The sequence below is a fragment of the Juglans regia genome, chromosome 3 (genome assembly GCF_001411555.2).
Source record: "Juglans regia cultivar Chandler chromosome 3, Walnut 2.0, whole genome shotgun sequence".
In the NCBI taxonomy this organism is placed as follows: domain Eukaryota; kingdom Viridiplantae; phylum Streptophyta; class Magnoliopsida; order Fagales; family Juglandaceae; genus Juglans; species Juglans regia.
The window spans coordinates 23,245,649-23,256,700 of NC_049903.1; the positions used below are offsets into that span (position 1 = coordinate 23,245,649).

General features: G+C 36.9%; 1 protein-coding gene across 1 annotated transcript; it reads right to left on the reverse strand.

Moving 5' to 3' along the window:
- Positions 1-591: 591 nt before the first annotated feature.
- Positions 592-1,199, reverse strand: LOC118348013. The gene is made up of 2 exons (XM_035688738.1): positions 977-1,199; positions 592-887 (listed from the first exon to the last, which is right to left on the reverse strand). Exons 1-2 carry the CDS (start codon positions 1,197-1,199, stop codon positions 592-594), a joined length of 519 nt encoding a protein of 172 aa, XP_035544631.1.
- Positions 1,200-11,052: the final 9,853 nt, after the last annotated feature.

The window sequence follows — 11,052 nt, forward strand, 5'->3', positions numbered from 1 at the left end:
AAGGGTATCACGCAATGTAAAAGTTCGGTGAGGAGAGTGCAAGGCCAAAGAACCAATGTGTAAGACTGCCAAATCTAAACCATCACCGAGAATGATGACTTCGTCAGTTCCATCATATTCGGAATGAAGAGATAAATTAGAGAGATCACCCGTGATATTATGAGAAGCGGCCGAATCAAGCAACCAATTTTTATCCTTTCCATTAGAAGTTGTGGCACAATTTATGGAAGCATTCTGTGAATTAAATTGAGGACAAGACTTGGCAATATGGCCGAACTGATCACAGAGTTGGCATTTGGGCTGGTAGCGCCGATTGGAATTATTGGGCCTTCCAGAGTTGTTGTTGGAGCGACGTCCATCATGCTGGGCTCCATTAGAATTATCACCTGGGCTGGATCCTCGAGGCCCACGAGGAGGATCATTTTTCTTGAAGGACCACGATGGACTCCCCCCTTGCGCAGACGTCTTCATCTTCATGAAGTTTGCGGAAGCAACTAAGTGCTGCGTTGCAGCTTCCAAGTGTCTCAGATACGCTTCATGTCCAACCAGAAGATCGTGCAACTCTTCAAAGGCCAGTGATGATTCTCGTGCTCAGATAGGCGCTGCGATCTCCCGAAAATCTGGACCTAAACCATTTAATACATAAAGGGTTAGGTCATCATCCGAAATTGGATGATCAATAATGGCTATTTCATCAGCCAAGGCCTTCACAGCATGGAGATATTCCGTGATGGACCGATTTCCACGCTGGATTAAGGTGAGTTCCTCCTTTAACTGCATAGCACGAGTTCGTGATCGGCTAGCATATAAATTATTGAGCTTTTTCCAAGCTTCATGGGAGGTCTTTGCCGTAGCAATGAGTGGGGTGATCGACGAAGATGTAGAGGCTAAAAGAGCACTCAGGATAAGCTTATCTTGTCGGATCCAGTGGGTCTTGCGCAGCTCATTAGCGGCGGTACTAGCTGAAGTGGGGCACCGAAGGATGCCTGGAGTGCTTCAAATTGAGCACGCCATTGAGGAAAGGTGGAGGGAGTTAACTTTTCATTGATTTGGGCAGTGATGTCGAGGGCAATGAGTGGTTTTTCTGCGGCAGAAGGAGGTTGGGTGTTGAGATTGAAGTTTGGGTTTTGATCAGAGGAGGAAGACATGGTGGTAACTCGGATCGGTGACTCGTTAGATATTGGCTCTTCTGATACCATATAGAGAAACAGGTATTGCAATGATTTTCAATGAATAGATTTTCCCACACTTTTCATTGATAGAAGATATACAATATATACAAAGTGATTGAGAAACTAAATTAGGAAATATGTAACAGTAAGGCACAGTAAGGCTAGAATCAAGTTACTGTTACAACGTACAGCTAAGAAAATTTAAAAAATGAAATCATCTCTTAATACATAATTGATGACAGAATATTGGACATGATTTTAGGCTAGACATGCTCTGTTTTGGTTTGAATGGAATCCACACATGCTTCCCTTATACAACCATCGTTCAATACAGATTCTGCTCAAGCCATGCAGCAGCCTCAACAACATCTTCTAGAAGATATTCATCCTCTAGAATACTCTCAACAAATCATCTGTTATAGCAACATGTCTTTCGTTTTATTAGTTGTATTTTTCTGTTATAAGGAATATTCATTTTCTACACATTTGTACGTGTGTATATATTCAGAGGCTCTACCTCATTGTAAAGTAGTGTGAAATATACAAGAAATTCTTTTATCCTAATAGAGAGCCAGACCAATCCTTGACACGATAAGCATGCAATTGTAGATAAGATTTTGAACAGGTCTTTCTATTCACAAGCTAGTGTGAGAATACACTATCTGTGTCATTGATGTAGCATGATTTCATTTGCAAAATTTCAATTTATATATTTTTTTAAAAATTAAATCTTGCCACAACAGTAATATGGAATGTGTCATGTGTGTCCTATACAACAGCTTATAAATAAACTTTTTGTTTTAAACAGTGATGACCATTGTTCAGTAAGTCCTTAGCATAACTCAACCCACGTTGTGCCACTGTCAAGTGCTTATCAATCGGTGAGTGCATGAAATGGCAAAGTCGATTAATTGAGAATGCACTCCATTGAACTATGTTCATCAACATCACAAGACAAGACTCGATCTCCAAGTCTATCTTTACAACCTCTTGATTTGAAAGAATAGAGTTTAAACCCAAGTCCACATCTCCCTCCAAAACAAGATAAAGATAAAGATTGCACTGAAAATAAAGTCCAACAACAATGGAGTCCTAGTCCACACTAGATGAAGCTTAGTAATGATTAGAGTCCTTAATGGTATCTATGTAAAATCTATAGTTATCATATTGTACGTAAATGATTTATAAATACAACACAAGCACACATGAATTTGCATGGTGCATTTTATCAAAATTGTTGGAACTTGTCTCTTTGGATGGTCTTATGGCCATTTGTTGACCCATGAGACAAGACTAGAGCAGCACGCGCCCACCCCTGATTAAGGCCTTACCACTGCCAATTTTGCTACTCGCACCTCCAACACTAAAGGTCGTGCCTCCTGAAACAACAATGCATTCCGCTCAAGATACAATGGTCATGGCAAAGGTCATGGCCGTTGAAGAGGGTGTTCAGGTATCACATCAAACCCCTTAACCAACTCGTCCCGACCCTCCTATCAGATATGTCTCAAGCCTGGACACTCTGCCTCCACATGTTGGCATAGGTTTGATTAGAACTTTTAACTAGAACCTACAACTCAAACCCAAGCCTATGCCTTCACTAGCTTCATCTCTCAACAACCTTATCCCAAATGGTACCCAAATACAGATGCCAACCATATTACCTCTGACCTTAGCCACCTCAACCTACATGTCGAGGACTACACTAGACAAGATCAAGTGTGCATCAGTAATGGACAAGGTCTGATCATTCACCATATTGACTCAGTTATTCTATGTTCATCTTCCAAGTCATTTTTTCTAAAGAATGTTCTTCATGCTCCATATATTAAAAAGAACTTATTCTCTTATTGCCAATTTGCAAAGGACAATAATGTTTTCTTTGAATTTCACTTCTCGTTATTTTGTGTAAAGGATCTATCCTCAGGCATCACCCTTCTTAGTGGCAAGAGTAGCAATGGCCTCTACCCTCTCTATCTCCTCTGTAATCATGTCTCTTCTTCTATTGTGCACTTTGGTGAAAGAACCACTCTTGATCAATGGCATTCAAGACTTGGTCACCCATCTCTACTTATTGTCCATGAAGTTGTGTCTAGGAACAATTTAGCTTTGTTAAACAATAAAGTGTCATATGTAGTATGTCATGCTTGCCAACCTGGCAAGAGCCATCGTCTCCCCTTTCATTTATCAAAGTTTGTGTCGAAAGGTCCTTTGGCTTTTTTATCCTTAGATGTATGGCGTCTTGCCCGTCACTTATCTATCAATGGAAACCGTTGTTATGTATGTTTTAAAGATGATTTTTTCCAAATATGTGTAGTTGTTTCCTGCTTCCTCTAAATATGATTTTTATAATGTCATTGTCAAATTCCAATCTCAAGTTGAACGTCTCTTTGATCGTAAAATCAAGAGCATTCAATCTGATAGGGGTGGGAAGTACCGCAAGTTACACACTCTTTTCTCCTTCTTAGGGATTTCTTATCGAGTGACTTGCCTTGTACACACACACAAAATGGATTATTTGAACAAAAACATTATCATTTGGTTGATACTGGTCTCACTCTTCTTGCTTTGGCCTACATTCCACTATAATATTGGGATGAAGCCTATATCCTTGCCTCTTATTTGATCAACGGCCTTCCATCCCCAGTCACAAAAACTAAGTCCCCATTTGAGTTAGTTTATAATTGCATGCCAGACTATAACTTTCTCAAAGTATATGGTTGTTCATGTTGCTACACTTGAGGACTTTCAATACTCACAAGTTTGATTTCAGGTCCAAGCTTTGTGTCTCCATTGCCTATAGTTAGCATCACATCGGCTATGGCTGCTTAGATCCCACTACTGGTTGGGTTTACATTGCTCGTAATGTTATATTTGATGATTCTTGTTTTTATTTACTCACACTTCTTCTCATGTTCCACAAGTCTCATCCCCTAATGCAATGCTTCATGCAAATATACAACTTCAGCAACACTGTTCACTTGCCCTATTATTTTCTCAGTCCACCATGTTTTAACCATCCAGTCCTCCTCACCCATCCCTACGTGGTCCAACTTCACCAGTGCACGCTAATTATAGTCCAGTGGTAGCTCCTAAACCTCGACACCCAATGCAAACTTGATCCCCGTAACCACATCTTCAAGCCTAAGCCTCTCCTTATTGATATGATCGCATTCCCTAATGCCCATATAGCTCATAGCACGCCCTTAACCATGAGCAGCCATCCTTTTCAACGGTTGTTAAGTATCTTGAATGGCACCAAGTTATGAATGAAGAGTTCATGGCTCTTATGCATAATTGTACTTGGACTCTTGTTCCATCCAAGCCCAACATGAATCTTATTGGTAGTAAATGGATCTTTGGTATTAAACGTCATGCCAATGGGTCCATTGAACTATACAAAGCCCGTCTTGTGGCCCAGAGCTTTCACCAACAACATGGCATCGACTTTGATGAAACATTTAGCTTGATTGTCAAACCTATTACTATGAGTAGTTTTTTTCTCTAGCATTTTCATTTAATTGGAGCATTTGGAAATTTGACGTGAAAAATTCTTTTTTGCGTGGACTTAATTATGAAGACATTCTTATGACTCAACCTACTGCCTTTGCTCATCCTTCATATCTAGAGCTCGAAAAAATAGAAAACAGTTTCGTGATCCAGCATAAAGGCCAAGTACGAGGCCATTACTCATACTACTGTCGAGCTCAACTAGATATGTTCCTTGGTGAGTTTAATATTTCGCTGCCAATGCCAACGGTTCTATGGTGTGATAACATTGTTGCTACATACTTAACTTCAAATCTAGTTTTCACGCTAGGATAGAACCATCGAGATTGACTTTCACTAATTTGTATGTGAACAAGTGCAATCCCGAACTCTTGAGGTTAGGTTCATATCTTCAAAAGAACAACGTGCAGATACATTCACCAAGCCACTGCCAACTACGCATTTTAATTTGTTAAGAGGCAATCTCAATGTCCAGGAACTCCCCTTGAGATTGAGGGGGCGTATTTGACATTGTTCCTCAACAGCACAAGACAAGATTCCAACTCCAAGTCTATCTCTACAACTTCTTGATATACAGTAAAAAATTTTAAATCCAAGTCCACGTCTCCCTCCAAACTAAGATAAAGATAAAGATTGCAATGAACATAAAAGTCTAATGGCAATGGAGTCCTAGTCCAACACCAGATGAAGTTTAGTAATGATTAGAGTCCTTAATGGTATCTATATAAAATCTATAGTATCATATTGTATGTAAATGGTTTATAAATACAACACAAGCACACTTGATTTTTGCATGGTGCATTTTATCAAAACAGTGGATACTTTGATACACTCATGTGCCAAGTTAAAGTACATTACTATAAGATGCCGGCAGCATGACTGCGATACCTGAAGGGGTCTTTTAAGGTAGTACCATCCAATTGTGATAATTTAAAACTAGAGGCACAAAGAGAGGAACACGGTTTGGCACCCACCATATTAGACAAATATAATAAATCAACAATATATTTGGACAAATGTAAGTAGAGCCCTCCAAAGTGGAGAGTCACATGAATCCCCTAGATATAACGAAGAGGACCTAAAACCTTTTAAGGCAAACTCGTAATGCAAATGGAAAACATATAAGATGTAACGCCTCGGTCCCGCAGGGATCGAAGAGTTACTCCTTATAACTTAAAACTCACAATTCATCAATATATTTATAGACTCCAAAATATAATGTCATCAGAATACTACAAAATCTCTTAATAAAATCCGCCACTTCTCAGAAATCTTCTATGAGTAATCCACTATGCTTAAATAATCATCTCACCGATGCTCCATAATCCTGATCTTTAGCTGGACTATTCAAAAATCATCTAAAAAATAATTGGAGATAAGGGGTGAGTTATCAACAACTTAGTAAGCAAAGGACATATACTAGTGTGTAAACATGAGCATTTTCATAGAGTTTAGAATGTAGAAACAAAACATTTCAGTATCAATATGCAAATCTCAAGAATACAGATTATCAGAAAATTAGAGCGACTTTTCAAACATTTCATACTCAGAAACCAACTTTTCATATTCAAAGACTCCTTTGGCACAACATGATTGAACATTTTCGTCTTATCATATCATATTAGAGCATCATATCAGAACAGAAACCATGTTTAACCCTCGTGGTAGGGTTGTGCATCTTACGGAAAGTCAAGCAGAACATAAATCACTAGGTTACCAAAGCGATTGCACTCAGAACAGAAAACTACTATTATATCCCGTGGCGGGCCAGAGGTCACTATCATTAGGGGTGTAAATTCAAACAGAAAAACTGGTCTGGACCGAACCGATTTTACCGGTTTTGAATCGGTCCGGTCTGGAACCGGTTCTTAGAATGTGAAAATCGGCCAGTTCCGGTTCGGTTCGGATTTTAGGATTTTTCGAACCGGACCGGTTGATAAAATATATATATATAAAATAAAATTTGTATTATTGTATATATAACTTTTATACAAAATATTATATATATATATATTAATATATATAAGTTTTATATATTATGTATAATTATAAATTTTTATGTGAAATTTTTATATATAATTATATATATTCATATATGAAATAATTTCTTATTATAATTTATAAATTATTACATAAAATGTTAATACTAAATCACTAAAAGTTTATAACTAATATTAATAGTCAAATATAGACTAATAACTATAGTTATACTTATAATTAATACTACAAGTTTTTACTAAAAGTTTATAACTAATACTAATATTAAATATATAGTTTATAACTAATACTAATATATAACTTAGAACTATAGCAATAGTCTAATATTAATACTATTATATAGTCTAATATATTAATAAAAGTATAAAACAATTTTTTTTAAATCAATTTTTTTTTTATAAACAAATTTTTAATGACAAATTGTGAAACTTAAATTTTAAAAAAACCGAAAAACCGGACCGGACCGGACCGAAAACCGGTAAAACCAGAAGTGCCGGTTTAGGAGGGTAACCATTGCGTAATCGGTTTTGGAAAATACAAAACCGATACATATCGGTTCGGTCCTAGATTTTGTCCAAAACCGGACCGAACCGAACTGATTACACCCCTAACTATTATATCCCGTGACAGGGCCAGAAGTCACTATTGTATTCAGTGACAGGGCCAGATGTCACTATTGTATCCCGTGACAGGGCCAGAGTTCACTATTATATCTCTTGACAAGGCCACATATCAGAGCAAAACAGAATCAGAATCACCATATCAGAATGAAAATCAGAGTTAGAACAGAATCAGAATATTATGCCAAAGGTTTTTCAAGTGCCACATCTTATCAACACAGAGTACTGAACAGAATCAGATCACAAAAACGTAACTTATACACAAAATTTCATATTCGCTCTCTTTTTCAAAGTTCAGAAACAAAATGTCAAAAATAAGCTCATGCCTACACCAGTCATGACAGAAACTACTTAATTCTTAAACAGAATCTCATGAGTAATGCAAAACAAATATCTGAGGTTGTTTTCAGATTTCTTTTTATAGCAAAGCATGCACATTTTCCAAAAAGGACCTCAGTTTATTTTATTTTATGCAAAGTCTAGCATAGAAACCCACTTACCTAGACTTAGCTTTTTCGAAATTTCCTTCAAAATGTCGAACAATAATTAATCGTCACCTATAAAAGTAATCACGTAACTCTCGTAAATTTTCAATTAATCTCATATTTTCTTATTTAATCCTAAACTTCTAAAATAACCTATTTACTTCCTCAAAACCTAAAATTACAAATCATCACTTTCTAAAATCATTACTGTTGATTTAATAACTATGACTAAACATTTAAAAGTCAGACCTATTTATTATTGAAAACCAACTATAAAGTTTAATACTGGATAATATAATTATCCCAAAATATTTTAAAATAAACAATAACTATTTTTCAAATAGTCTAAACTATATCTAAAGTGTAAAAATAACATTACACCAATATTGTTTACTCTAAAAATAAAACTTTACTTAATAACATGTTAAAATACTTAAGTGGTTTTCTATAATCATAATTAGAATGTTCAAAATAAAATTTCACACATACTGTAAAAATAATATGCTACCAATAGTACAATTTGAAAACCGTATTTATTTTATGTAAAATTTCTTATACATCTCATATAAACCATGTAAAAACAAAATTTAATATAAACAAAATCTCAATTGAAACCATCTAATAATAAGGGCAAAACTGTAATTCCATATCTAAATAATATGTTGTACTAAGTTTACGTAGACTCTAAAGAGTAAACGTTTTATGCGTTTTTGGTGCAACAGTCGGCGACAGTGACACGAGGTACTCACCGAGAGTAAATGGCAACAGTCAATAGGAGTGGCACTGGGATGAAGACGGCTTCCAGTTGGCCGTGGTCTTCGTTGCGTGGTGGTGGGGCTGCGGGGTGCGAGTGAGAGAAACTTGACGTGAGGGCAAAAGGAGCAGAGAAAAAAAAAGAGTGGGTTTACGTGACCAAGGCGAAGGAGTGTTCTGCAGTGGCTATCTTACAGTGTTGGTGGTTTATGGTGGGGATTTACGGTGGCATAGTTGATGAGCATAGAGTCGGGAACGCGAAGAGGCAGTGAACAAGAAAGAGTTATGCGTGGGTTGTGTCAGTTTCGCATGGGGGCAGTGAGAGTTCTGGGCGGTGCACGATGGAGGCTTTGGGCCCTTGGTGATGGTCGTGTATGGTGGAGGGATGGGCATCAGACAAGGAGAGGCTGAGGAAACAAATATGGTTGGCGGCAGCGAACGTAACAGAGCAGTTTCTCTAAGCATGGCTAATGTGTGCGTATAAATATGATGCGAAAACCCTAGAGATATGAGGGAGATGTGTATGATCATGCATGCTGTGAAAGACTTTGGGGTGAAAAGAAGATGAAAAAAATAAAAATAAATAAACTAAAACAAAATAAATTAATAAATAAATAAATAATTGAGCTTGACTAGGTCCGGGCGTTACATAAGAAATATGGGCACCTGATTTTCATCTCATGTTTGGTATCCCATGAGATTTCCTCTACTTCATGGTAGCACCATAACAACTTGACAAGATGTATGTTCGTCATTCTTAAGACCTGCTCCTTTGGATCTAGTATTTGTATGGATACTTTCTCGTATGTCAAGTCCATTTGAGCTTGTTGGGGCCGAAGATGATCTAGACAGGGTCGTGCAAGTACTTCCTCAATGTTGATTCATGGAATATATCATGGGTTTCCACCAAACTTAGTGGAGAATTGACCTTGTAAGCTACCAATTTTACCCATTTTACTATAACAAAGGCCCCATTGTACTTTGAGTTCAACTTTCACTTCTTCCAGAATCTCATCACTCCCTTCGATTGTAAAAGTTTTAGGAACACTGTCTTTTTTCGTCTTTTTTTTTTTTTTTTGAAACACAACTCCAAACATTGTCAGCCTATGTAGTTCTTTTGTTTGCTCTAAGTTGTTAGCATTCAATGTGAATGAGAGTGATGCTATCCTTGGTGTCCTAAATAATATCTTGTTCGATTAGTATTTTATATGCCATCATTTCGATTTTCACTTGATAACTATTGTTCTATCCGAATTCCACCAAGTTGGGCAATACTAGGTCCATCAGTATGTGCTAAGTAAACTGTCCTGAAGTTTAGCTTAACCGCCTATAGCATTTTTGCGTACTTGTTCAAAATATGAACATGAAAGATAACAATCTTAATGTTTGTATGCTGCTTAAATTTTGTCCTCATCACTAACTAGACAACGACTAGCTTGAAGAATGTCTAGAAGGTTTGAAAACTTCTCTCTTTATATGTGATATATAGTTGAAATTTTCAATTTTTGAGAAAACAATTCGATTATGATTAGACTAATCGGTCGGTAGTCACTTTCTATGTCCTGAACTCATGTTCTCTAGTTGTGAAATTGTGTTAATTTTGTAGATAAAATGGATGAAACTTTCAAGGAAGAAGAATAAGAAGATCGACGATGATTTTTAGAATGTTAGCCCCAAGCCCATATTAGTTCTAATTAAGTCTGACCTTAATCCAATCACTTAGCTTTAAAGGCAAACTTTTTAAAGAATGTCGCATGTCAATGAAGCTTTTACATTAAAACTTTGGCGGTAACTACAGATATTGTCTTGTCTCTTAGATAGGAAAATTTAGAAGTTTTTCTTCACAACCAATTATTCTTAAAGCTTGTAGTAGCTAAGGGTGTTCAACCGGACTGGTTTTTTTCAGGATTTGGTCTGAAACCCGGGTGCATCCAAGCGGTTATTCGCCCGGAATACACCCGGGCGGTTAAAAAGCTTCTGGATCCGATTAAGGATCCGCTTATGTGACCCGGTTATCCGTAACTAGGTCCTTTAAAATGAAAAAATCCGCATCTCTCTCGTTCTTGAATCCGCTTCTCCTCGTTCTCGAGAATCCGCTTCTCCTCGTTCTCGAATCCACTTCTCTCTTACTTAGGGTTTGCAGCTTTCTCGTCTTCTCCAAGCTTTGAAGTGCTTTGAGCATCTGAGTGAGACACGCGGAGGCTACCATCGAACGCTTAAGGTACCTTTCTTTGTACTTAGGGTTTTCTTTGGACTCTCCGGCCAATTACAACTCAAACTCTTCATCACATGTATTAGGTTTTTTGCCTCTTTCTTTCATTTTGTTGAGGTTGTGTGGTTTTGTTTTGATTCGGGATGACTATCCTCGTTCAGCAGCTTGAGTTTGGTAAATGTTTTTTACTCCTTTCCTTTGTTTTTTCTCGTTCATTTTTTGTTTATCTTTTCTATACATCTTTATATATATATATATATATATATATATATATATATATTATATAAAATTAATCTCTAAAT

What these genes read in the sequence shown, in the direction of transcription:
- LOC118348013 (XM_035688738.1), bottom strand. Translation starts at nt 1,199, where the DNA reads ATGGTATCAGAAGAGCCAATATCTAACGAGTCACCGATCCGAGTTACC. An exon ending in AGCACTCCAGGCATCCTTCG is followed by an intron (nt 888 to 976) that starts GTGCCCCACTTC and finishes GTGCTCTTTTAG; the next exon opens with CCTCTACATCTTCGTCGATC.